This window comes from Salvia miltiorrhiza, chromosome 5, assembly GCF_028751815.1.
Source record: "Salvia miltiorrhiza cultivar Shanhuang (shh) chromosome 5, IMPLAD_Smil_shh, whole genome shotgun sequence".
In the NCBI taxonomy this organism is placed as follows: Eukaryota; Viridiplantae; Streptophyta; class Magnoliopsida; order Lamiales; family Lamiaceae; genus Salvia; species Salvia miltiorrhiza.
In genome coordinates this window covers 987,135-999,710 of record NC_080391.1, presented here as the reverse complement: position 1 = coordinate 999,710, position 12,576 = coordinate 987,135, and the positions used below count along the sequence as shown (strand labels likewise).

General features: G+C 37.1%; 2 protein-coding genes across 2 annotated transcripts; one reads left to right on the top strand and one right to left on the bottom strand.

Annotated features, from left to right (window-relative positions):
- The first annotated feature begins 350 nt into the window (after positions 1 to 350).
- Positions 351 to 5,711, top strand: LOC131026614 (probable Ufm1-specific protease). The gene is made up of 13 exons (XM_057956528.1): positions 351 to 633; positions 1,045 to 1,419; positions 2,135 to 2,418; positions 2,516 to 2,603; positions 2,708 to 2,880; positions 3,123 to 3,213; positions 3,634 to 3,759; positions 3,857 to 3,907; positions 4,021 to 4,097; positions 4,436 to 4,524; positions 4,846 to 4,957; positions 5,149 to 5,251; positions 5,323 to 5,711. The coding sequence occupies exons 1-13, from the start codon at positions 447 to 449 to the stop codon at positions 5,550 to 5,552; spliced, it is 1,986 nt and encodes a 661-aa protein (XP_057812511.1). The 5' UTR covers positions 351 to 446; the 3' UTR covers positions 5,553 to 5,711.
- Positions 5,712 to 11,677: 5,966 nt separating this feature from the next.
- Positions 11,678 to 12,124, bottom strand: LOC131024734 (lectin-like). Its single transcript, XM_057954273.1, has one exon. It carries the CDS (start codon positions 12,122 to 12,124, stop codon positions 11,678 to 11,680), a length of 447 nt encoding a protein of 148 aa, XP_057810256.1.
- Between the last annotated feature and the right edge of the window lie 452 nt (positions 12,125 to 12,576).

Here is a 12,576-nt window from a genome sequence, read left to right as displayed (position 1 = left end):
AAATAATTATATATATTTCTGTCTCTCTTGCAAAACTCCTAATTTTTATTAGAGCTAATTGCTAAAAACTTCAAGTTTTTTTTAATCTAATTTTGATTTTTACATATTTTTATAAATTGTTGCAATAATAATAATACCGTATTTCAATCTACAACTAATAAATACATCCAAGTTTTTCGATGATTGGAAAAAATAACGTGGTGTGAATTTTTTTGCACCTTAGTAAAAAATTTAAAGTGTATTCAAACACACAACATATATTGACATGTTTATTTTAGTATTACAAATTAAATAATAAATAATGATGTTATGTTATAAAAAATTTATAAAATATATCAAATGTGTCACCATCCGAGTCCAAGCTAAGTAGCAACTGCTTAACTGGTAAAACTGAAAAAATAATTCCTACCCATTTGAGGTAATTCACGGCGACCCCACTCTCAGTGATGGGCGCTCAGAGCTTCGCCGGAATCCGAATCCTTTGCCGGAATCTGTTGCTGTTGAGGAAGGAATCCGGCGTCCAATGGCTGATCGGTTCGCCCTTCTTCCCTTCACCGACCATCGTCTCCTCCATGCGCTGCCTCCACACTCTTCCCTCCAATCCCCTCTCTCCCGACCTGGCTAAGGAATTAGGTAATTTCAATTCTACATTACAAAAATTGGAATTGATTTTTGGATAGCTCAAATTTGATCGTGATTTAGGATCAAAGTTAGATAATTTCTTTTTGGGCTCTAATTGCAAATTTAGGGTTTTGGTTTATGTAAGATTGATTTTCGGATGAAGATGGAGCGATTGCATTGTGCGAATGTTGATGTTGTGTGTATGTGGAATATTTGTTTTACAATAAAAATTGCTTTTTTAATGGTAATTCTCAATTCTCAATGATTGGAGTATGGGCAATAGAAATTATTGAATTATTCCTGCATTAGTATCTTTGTAATGATGTTTAACTTGGTGATGATGGGTGTTTAATGAAAGGAGTTTAGAATTTTCTAAGTTCAAGGCTAAAACTTTGTGGCATATTTAATGGTGTTGGATGACAGATGATATCAGGAGCCTGATTCCAAGGGGTTTTGAAGTGATCGGAGCATTGATTGTCCGTGATAAGGGTGACATGAAGGTAGAAAAGGTTGCAGGTGATGCTATTTCAGCTGTTGTGAGTTTTCGAAAAGCCCTGTATGGTAATGACCGTGAAGATCCAGTTTTGATTGGAGCTGTGCTGGATCTGAACATTGGCAGTAGCGAGCGTGATCTTCAGTTTTTCATATCAAGGACAGGAAATTCGTATAAGTTGGATAAAGTGAGCAGTGTTGTCTATGAAGATCAGCCCGAGAAGGAAGTTTGGGAGAATTTTTGTATAGTTTGTTGCGAGCTTCCTCTGAAGTTGCCTTTGTATTATGCTTCCGACAATCCTAAAGGTGAAGCTCGCTTTCTCTCTCTGAGTGTGTGTCAGAGCAATACATTTGGCATTGAACAAAATGCATCCGTGTTATGATATTGGAATTTGGCAGTAGTAACATAATTATGCTGATTTGTTTTTTTTGCAAACTAGTTAGATGGGAAGAAATACAAAAACAACTAATGATTAAGAGATGAAAAATATTGTACTTTGTGAAAAATATTTCTAATTTCCATGCTTGAATACTTCGTGAAAATACTTCATTGCTTTTGTATTTTGTGAAAAATACTTCTTTCTTTTGATGCTAGTTTTCATTGCGCTTGATACCAATTTTCATTTGATGTTGTATTTTGTTTTCCTTCATATGATGCTATAAGCCACACAAATATGCTAATGCTAGGGGTTACTAGTTTGTCGGTTCAGGTGCCGGGAAAATAGTTCAAGTCACTGTGACAAACTAGAGTATTTGAAAGAGCTAATGATGTCAAAGGTTGTGACTTAAAAATATTTTTCCTGATGGGAGATAACTTAGAGAAAGACTAAGGGAACAGCATGTTCAAATATCTCACAATAAATAGTACAAGCATGGTTATGAGTTTTTGTTTCTCTTCACTGTAGCATATGATATATGGTTTATCTTGTTGATGTCCTTAAATTTGCAAATTTTCCTATTTGATAAGAGTTGAGCTTGCAAATTTTCCTTTCCTCGTGTGGGTATGCTGCCTTCTTCTTAGCTGCGGAAGGTGCATATGCGCAAGCTATTACAGCTGTGGAAAGGAAACTTAGAGATCCACAAGTTGCATACATTGTTGAAGCTCCAAATCGACCTTCATCTGGTGGACCTGAGCCTGTCATTCTTCATGGGTTCGAATTGGATCCTGCAGCTGAGGAGCTCCCAGAAAATGCCATTAATGCTGTTGTACTGGAATCAGATGAAGAGTCCCTCAAAAAATCTCGGACCTGCTCATACTTTTTATCAGAATCTAGGGACATTGCATCCTTTAACTCTGTGGAGGAGGTTTGTTTTGTCCTTTCGTTGATGTTAATTTTACTAATCATCTTGAATTTGATGATCTACTCTTTATGATTATATATTGAGTTGTTTTTCTGCTTAGAATGCAGATAAAATTCTAGTCAGCGTCATGTTTAATAGGTCTAAAAGTAATGTCGAACCTACTGCTCCAGTTGCTGAATATTTTCCAGGTAAAAGGATGTTAGTTTAATATATGCGAGTGCCACTTGGCTGCAATGAAGGGCAGGATGTTGGACATCATCTTTAATTGTTTCTAACACTATTATGTTTCCAGCACTCGGAGAAGCTATGCTGCTGGTTGTCAATCATAAACTAGAAGTGTTATCCTATTGTCCAAAGGATCTGCGATTGACGGATGTCATTTCGAAGTTGATCATCCCTGGATTAGTTGACCAGTTACACAAATTAAAGGACAAGATATTGCCAGATCTAACACAGCAGCTGCAGGTTGGATGATCGTATTATACCGATACCATGCTCTTCGAATACTTGATTTGTTGAAAGTGGATATATCATATATGATGTTTTTAGCACTTATAGATGCATATATGCGTGTTTCCACATATAAACAAACACGGTACACCCAACACCCACAAACCCACAAGTTTGTGCAATTCATGTTTTAAGTTTACAGTATTATCTTTTGTTCTCCTTGAGTTATATGTTAATGAAAGGAGACTCTTCTGCAGCTAAGGCCATACCACTTCATGCCTCCTGGCTTTCTACATCCAATCACTGTTATATATGAGCTCAGCTATGGGGAGATGGAGATGAAGCAAGGTAGTCCTTAAGTTTACAAGCACAATATATCTGCGATGAAATTTATGATTTATCCCAAGATTTCCAATTTATCTTGTTAACCATCAAGTTTATCACATGCACTCGGTCCTGCATTTCTTGGTCGACATGATTAAAAGTGTTCATATGGCTTGCATTTCACCTTCTATCTATTGTAATTATGCAAGATGGAAGGTTGTGTCAATAGCGTATAGGATTTTCTGTTCTTATCATTTAAGAGTACATTGAATTTGATCCAGCACATATTCTGTCTATAAGTGCGGAGAAATATTTACATAGATATGCTAGGCGCTATTCGAATGTCAAAAACTTTATCACAGAATTTCTAAAATCATTTGATCCAGTCTATGTTAGATTTGATAATATTGATTATCTGAGTACATCACTTCTAACATCTTGCAGTTGAAGCTCGAACATCCCTTCACTTGAGGCTTGGGTTGCCATTTGATCGCCCTCTTTTGAGGATTGCTAATGCAATAAATTTATCTTCGATAAAGGACAGCACTAGGGACAAATCAAATCCAAAGGGTATACATAATTTCATAAAAATAGGTTCAAGTTCTTGGTGCTGCTTTTCTTTGTTACAATTGAAGTTTGTTTAACCTCTAGATCATTTTTTTTATAGTGGGCTCCTCTTTGTTGAAAGATGTTCATCACGGTATCCCAAGCAGCGGAGGTAATTACTTTTGTGAACCTTCCTTTGCACTATGCTTTTCTATCACCATATTATAATTCCCAATTGCTCTGCCTTCTTGGTGCCGATGTGCCACAATCATAATGAACGTGCAGTATCTGGTGGCCGTGTCTCTCTAATCCAGGGCTCTTATGAATATTATCATTACCTCCAAGATGGATTTGATGATTCGGTAACACATCTACCCCTTGCAAGTTACTATTATTTGCTTAATATTGCAGTATGAATGGAGTATTCTGGATCCTTGAACTATTGAAATGGGGCAAATGAGGTTGTTAATGACGGTCAACTAAGCGGCCTTGTTACCCCATTTTCAATAGCTGGAATTATTGTTTATGTAAGGCAACTGTGTTCCTTTAAATGTTAGTGCTCCAAACAGCTTACTTGTTGAAGGTGAAACTGGCCTTTGTATGATTTTGGTCACTTTCAAATGGATTCAGCTAGTCATCTCAGATTATTATTCTGCTTAAATTTTTCATTTTGACTAACAATAGTAATTAACATGCGCAGGGCTGGGGTTGTGCTTACCGCTCTCTGCAAACAATTGTTTCATGGTTCAAGCAGCAACACTATACTACCGTTGATGTCCCCTCGCATAGGTACTTTCGAATGGAACTCTTCAACTCATTTATAGTGCTCATCTGGTAAATGTTCATGTCGTCTGGCTCAAATTCAATCATTGGTGTAAACATTATATATGCTCCTAGAAAAGCATTTGAGGAGTTTATTCGAGACACTAAAAGAGGAGATAATTTGTGGTTGCGAGTATTTTGTACTTGGTTTACTAAGAGTTGTCTGAGTTGAATGATGCCATATTTTCTTCATAACTGCTGTTACTGGAAAAGGAAATGCTCATATATGTCCTCATCTAGCATCTCAAAGTTCCAATTTATCTCATAAATAATATTGTATTATTTCAGAGAAATACAACAGTCGCTGGTCGAGGTTGGTGATAAGGACCCGTCCTTCATTGGTTCACGCGAGTGGATTGGCGCCATCGAGTTAAGTTTTGTTTTGGACAAGCTACTTGGAGTAAGTACTTATCTTTCGAGAAGAAACTTCGACCTATACATATATATCTTTCAACTTCTTTTCCCTTCCATTTACTTTCCTACGTCAACGTGTACTTGCAATTTTAAGAAATTTCCTAGTTTCATCTCAAGGCATTTGCGTATGCATCGATGATTTCGCTAACTCAAGCAATGAAACCCCAACCTTGACAGGTCATTTGCAAAGTTATCAGCGTGAGGTCAGGATCTGAGCTCCCGGAGAAATGTCGGGAGCTCGCCTTGCATTTTGAGACGCAAGGCACACCCATCATGATCGGTTAGAAACTAATCACAGACTACGTATTTTTGTTTCAAGAATACGGCTCTAAGCTGTTCTCGTATCTGCAGGAGGAGGGGTTTTGGCTTATACACTATTGGGGGTCGACTACAACGAAACAAGTGGAGACTGCGCGTTTCTCATACTCGACCCTCACTACACAGGCAACGACGACCTAAAGAAGATAGTGAATGGCGGGTGGTGTGGATGGAAGAAGGCGGTCGATAGCAAGGGGAAGCATTTCTTCTTGCACGATAAGTTCTACAATCTTTTGCTTCCCCAAAGACCTAACATGGTGTAACTGAGTTACTAGGAATACTTGCTACTTTTTTCTTTCTATACCTTCAACCATGTCTGGAATACGAAGTTTTTTTTTTTATCGAGTTTTCCTTAGAATCATTAGCACTTGTTGAAACTGAGAAATATATACTATATTTGTCCCATTTTCATTTTATTTTTATTCGCTTTGTGAAAATGATATAATTTTGTTACTTATATACTCCATTCGCCTGTAAAAATAGGCCTACGAGAGAGTAGCATGAGTTTTAGTAATTGTAATTGAGTGTATTATGAGTGAAAAAAGAGAGACTCATCTAAGAGGTCGTGTGGATAATGGAGTTTAGGTTAAATTATTCACACTTAAAAAAAAGAGAGACTCATATAAGAGCATAATAGTTTATTTTGAACATATGAAAGCAATTTGATATAAATTTCGATGATTAAATTTTAGATTAAATCTTGGCAAACTGGGGGAAATAACTGAAGACCGGTGAATAAGATTAAATGTTTCAGAGTTTCTTGAAAGATGGATTTGATGATTAATTTTTAAAAGGGTTAAGGTACAAATGCCCCCCTAAACAAGACACCCCTAGAGCGTATCCCTCCCCATTCTCGATGTTGGCCCAAATAAACCCCTAGAGTTAATAAAAATGGTACATTTAAACTCAGGCTCTAAACGGCCGTCTCACGCCGTTAGCTTGCTGGGTTTAAATGTACATTTTTTATAGACTCCGGGGGTTTATTTAGGCCAACATCGAGAATGGGGGGTATACCCCTTCACCCTCTCCGCAAAACCCTCCGGCACCGCCGTGTGCGCCGCCCCGCTCTCCTCTTCTCTGCGACGACCTCACTTATGCCAGTGGACTTCCCTTGGATTTGGATAATCTCAACTCTCTTGCAACTCGTCGATTAATGCGATTGCCATCGACCCATGCCGATGCAGAGGACGTGAGTGACAGATGAGGCGGCGACAGACGGCTCTGGGCTCGCCGGCGTGTCGCGCCCGACTGCTTTCCGTCGTCTGCGTAGCGCCTCAGATCAGAGATGCCTCTGTCTCTCGGTGACATTCCCGCCGACTCGGGCTTGGAGTCCGGCGTGAGAGGGCAGATGATTCGCTTGTTTCGGGCGGTGGGCTTTGACTACCAGCGGAGATCTCGCGTGGACGGACCTCTATGTGGCGGCGACGACGACACCACTGTGAGCACTGGCGAGGAAAATGGTCCTCCTTCGTTTTTCTCGTCCCACCGCACCGATGTTGGGAGACGGAGTGTCCGTGAACGGGAAACGACCGGCGAGGAAACATGACAATATTTCTCCGGCTTGACATCGAACGTGGCGGCGACGAGAATCGAAAGAAGGCGGCGACTGCTACTTAAAAGGTGGGCCCCACGAAAAATAAAATAAAAAATAAAAAATTTAAGTTAACGGTGTTAGACGGCCGTTAAGAGCCTGGGTTTAAATGTACTTTTTTTATTGACTCTGGGGGTTTATTTGGGCCAACATCGAGAATGGGGAGGGATACGCTCTAGGGGTGTCTTGTTTAGGGGGGCATTTGTACCTTAGCCCTTTTTAGAAAGATGTAGCTTTACGAATGCAATAATGTGTTGTGTGATAAATCTTGGCAAACTGGGTTGTTGATACAACTATGGAGCTTGATCAAGACTTGAATAATTGATTATCACTCCAACTGTTCGAAGAAATGTCTAGATAGGATTTAGGGTTTATATAAAGAAAATATACTCACTAACATTGGACAATCTTGAACCATTAAGAGCACCAAGTATTCTTCATCTATGTATGCAATAGATAATGTCGCACAAATTGATAATAATTAAAGATTCTCAAATTTTGTTTCCGCACCCCCATGCGACAAGCTTAATTTAATACTAGTGGACTTTAGGCTAAACAAACCACCATGCGACAATAATTTAAACCAGGGGGCTTAGCTCACCTGGCCACCGGGTCCTCACTTAAGTGATGAGACCCGGGTTCGATCCCCTTTAGGAGCGAATTTGGTGTTTGGAGAGATAAGGTGGGCTTGGTGAATTCTTGGAGTGTTTGGGGAACTAATTGTTAATATCTAACGTAACTTTGTCCGAAAAAAAAAAAAAAAAAAGCAGTTAGGATTTATAATCTCTAATTATGTGACCAAAAATTAAACAAGCCAACAATTTGAAGGCTCAAAATTGCATATGACCGTACCTCAAGAGAATCACAGGTCATGCAGAAGACTCATAAAAGTCTTCCCACTTATGAAGCTGTCAATCATTAATGACATGAGAAAGTGATGGGTAGTTATAATGTGAATGAGTGAATCCAAATCCTAAAATTATGACAATGGTGATGGAATCGATGTAAACCTTTTATTGATAACAACAAAAATTTATAATACTATTAATATATACTACTGGACTTTAGGCTAAACAAACCACCATGAGACAAGGGTGATTCTATTCATAGCCCCATTTTTGCTCGTTATAGCCCCTTAACTAAAAATAATAATAATAACAATAATAAATATATATACTCTTTTGCCCTTACTAGCAGAGATGACGTGCGTTCGCACGTAAAAAGGAATTACTTTATTGAATAAATTGTTATGCGTGTAAATTTATATTTTACTTTATTTTATAGCAATATTTATCATTTTAATGTATTTTTTGAACCAATTATGATTAATATTTTAAAAGTATAATGTTATAGAACTCATAAAATTAAAATAAAATTTTAATCTTATTTAATTAAACATCACTTAATTTTGTCTTCATATTTATTTTATAGGTTTCATCTTAATTAATTTTAATTCCAAAGATTCTAGCAAAATTAAAATTGTAATTCTTTGTATTTTTTAATTCTAAATTATTAAAATTATATAATAAAAAATAAAAACTTATATGATGAAGAGTCCTAATGGATACTACTACTTAAATAACTATTAAAATATAAAGGATAAACCATAATATATTTATAGATATATTATATGTATAATATATTAAATTACACAATTGACTTTAAATTAAGTATATATATGAGGGATAAAATAGGCAAATCAAATTTTGTAAAATAAGGCTCTTTTATAATAGGTATAGGTATAGATATATAACTCCAATTAAATTCTTAGTAAATTAATAAAACACATCTAAAAAATTTAAAAACTCATCTAAAAAATTTAAAGGAGTGAAAACACTATAGATAAAAACTTGTTTCTGCATATCACAAATTTGAACAGATTATGCAGATAAACAAATTCTAAAAAGAACAATTGCTCTATCTGCATAGTTCTACGACGGGGACGAGCATTGTTTCATTTTAATTTTTCTGGGTCCCATTTTAATTAAATTTTTTATGAATTTGTTTGGAGAAAGTTTAGATTAATTAAGTGAATTCTTGAAACGTTTATCTCCTTCCCAAATTCTGCATTTAAATATTTTTTTAAAAATTGCCAAAAAACTTTAATCTTCGCAGCAGCAGGATACCGGTTGTGTGAGATATGATGAAATAGGCGTTGGGAACGAAGCTAAAGGAGTTTGCACTCTACAATTTATAATACTATTAATTGTTAATAATTAACTTCAATTAAGAAAGTGGATAAAAAATGAAACAAAATTTTATATATGTGTATCATGTCCATGATTAAGATGATGAAAATAATAATAATAATGATGATGATGATCTTTAAAATTGATTAAAAAGTAAGGAGAAACAGAGGTCATGCAGAAGACTCATAAGAGTCTTCCTACCACATGTATATATGGATCTGTCAATCATTAATGACATGAGAAAGTGATCGGAATAGTTATAATGTGAATCCAAATCCTAAAATTATGACTTATTAGTCTCGCCATTTCGCTTCTGAAAATGTATTGTAATAGCGATTTATCCGAAAGTTGCAAACGATTTGGATCCTCCCGACGGACGAATTTCGCTCCACTTTTAACCATCATCCGCGCATCAGCTACTTGTTCAACATTAAGTGCTCGTTTAGTTCAAGTAGAGGAATGGAATCAAATAAAGGAGTGGAATGGTAATAATAACCATTACTTTTATTGAGTGTTTGGTTTAACAATGAGCCCACGTTTGGTTGGGTGTTTTTAGAGGTTGGAAAGGGAATCAAGTAATTGAATCCATTACTTGTTGTTTGGTTTGGATAATGAGATAATCATTACCCTTACTTGAGGGTAACCCAATCACCCAATTTGTTACCCCTCAAAATAGAGGGGAAACAAAAGAAAGGGAATCCCTTACTAATGATTCATTTCCATTGTTAAACCAAACACTCAATAAAAGTAATGGTTATTGTTACCATTCCACTCCTTTATTTGATTCCATTCCCTTTCCATTCCTCTACTTGAACCAAACGAGCACTGAGAATGAATCATTCATAAGAGATTCCTCATTTTGAGGGGTAACAAATTGGGTGTTTGGATTACCCTCAAGTAAGGGTAATGGTTAAGTCATCACTTAAACCAAACAACAAGTAATGGATTCAATTAATTGAATCCCTTTCCAACCTCTAAAAACACCCAATTAACCAAACGTGGGTCATACAATTAAAAAAATCTCTCTCTCTCTATATATATATATATAGAGAGAGAGAGAGAGAGAATGGTTTCAACGAGAATGGTCATATATTGTGAGAATTATGACTTCATTGGGATCAAGCTCGAATCGGAGAATGGATTCAGAATTGCAAATATCCAGCGGTGGTTCGTACATCTCAAACAGAGATAAATGCGAAACGAAGGATCTACTGTTGTTCTCGTAGGACAGTAAGTTATCAAATATCGAATAAAATAGTTGTGGTACAAATTTGTGGAAGGAATGAGCAATATATGTATATTTTATGGCTAAATTCACTCAAATATCAGCTTTTAGGTGGATGGAAAGAGTAATGTAAGTTTGGTGGCTAGATTGACAAGTACTCCCTTCATCCCACGAATCTTGACACGTTTTCATTTTGGGTAATAATTACTATTATTTTCTATCTCCTATTTTATCACTTTTATTACTCTTTCACTCTCCTACTTTATCACACTTTTATTACCTTCTCTCTCCTACTTTATCACTTTTATATTTTATTAAGTACACACTTAAAATACTAATCTACAACTCCTTAATACCCGTGTCGAATCCAAACGTGTCAAAATTCGTGGGACGGAGGGAGTATCAATTTTTAGGTGTGAGAATATGTAATGGATAGCTCCCTCTCATGTAGGGTCTAACATTTTACTGACACAAAATTTATTTTGGACACGTGTATTGGCAGCTCCTTGTCATGAAGGGTCTAGAATTTGAGTAAGTATCACCGTTCAGATTGCAACACGTGGCTGCACTTTAAAGAGAAAAAAAATCATTAACCCACCCATTTACGAACCCGGTTCAGTTCCAAATAACCCAGCCTAAAACAAATCTGGATCCCTTTTCATTTTGAAATGAGCATAAACTACAGACGCAATTTTTGTGAGGGTGTGCAATGATGTTTTAATTTATTTGTAATATATACGTATGGATGCCAGAGGTCAACACAGGCATTTCATCAAATAGATGGCATGCACTTAATCGCAACTACTACATATTTACAGAACCAGATTTGTCTCACAGGCATTTTATCAAATAGATGGCATGCACTTAATTGAAATTATATTTTTACATGAAATCGATGAGTGATCTTGTATAAATTAATGAGGAAAAACTTAACACTTGGAGTGGATACATGAAATCTTCCAATTTTCAGCTCTAATGAAGATTTTCGAACCTGGGTGATGAAGATGAAGTCTTATGTACTCTTCTTTTGAATATTTCTTGCACAAAGAACAGCTATAATCATATCTATAGACCAGGGATGAACCGATCGGTTAAATGGGTGGGTTCCTGTTTTGGTTAGATTAGGGTTTGCTTTCGGGAACACTTTTATTATGGCCTATCTATCTGTGTAAGATGGGATTAATTAATGAAATATTGTGTTTGTATTGACACAATACAAACACAATATTTCATTAATTAATCCCATCTTACACATATAGATAGGCCATAATATATTGAGACACTGAGAAAACACACACACACATAGTCCTTATTATCACACACATAGCTAGACAAAATCACACACACGATGGACTATGGTCGCGAACGAATTAATAGATGTGTTCACTCATAGAGTGCTATGGCCTGTGCAGCAGTACCCTTTTTGAAACCCCAGGAGAAGACGTCGTGAACCGCAACGTACTGGCCCGTGGAGGAGGCGAGGCCGACTTCAACCTTGGGAGGAAGAAAATCGCTCAAGTCGTACGGAAAGCTCTCTGGGAAAGTCATATTGCCGTTGGAGACGGAGGCGCTGATATATTTGTTGGCCGAGTCGTAGGAGACTTTGAGTTTCAGGTTGGTCCCGAGGAACGAATCGGGGACCTTGATGAAACTCTTGGGAGTCCTAGACCGGATGCAGATGCCGAGTTTTATGTAGCCCGGGTTCTGGGAGTAGATGTCGAAGGCGACGGCGAAGACGCGGGGGCCGGGGCTTTGGGTGGGGGGCTCGAAGATCCCGAGGTTGCCGCCGTGGGCGGTCGGGTACTTGTTGTTTTCACATGATATTGACATTGATAAAGAAAAGATAGCTAAAGATTGTTTTGCTTGTATTGCTTCTGATGTTATATTTCTCTGATTACAATCATCCCTTTATACTGCAAAAGAGGAGATGATAGTCATACAAGGATCCCTACGATTAAGGGATTTTTGTTCATTTTTGACTGAAGTTGGCTACTGCTTTCTCTGACTTTGTATGCTGCCTTCTCTGACTTTGTATTTTCAACACTCCCCCTCAAGTTGAGTGACGGGATTTCCGATACTCAACTTGGAGAGAACTTCTGAAAAACTTTTGAAGTCCACAGCCTTGGTTAGGATATCAGCGAGCTGATCTTCGGACCTCACAAACGGGAGCTCCACAATCTTTTCCTCAATCTTCTCCTTGATAAAGTGTCTATCCACTTCGACATGTTTAGTTCTATCATGTTGAACTGGGTTCTCAGATATGCTGATGGCAGCCTTGTTGT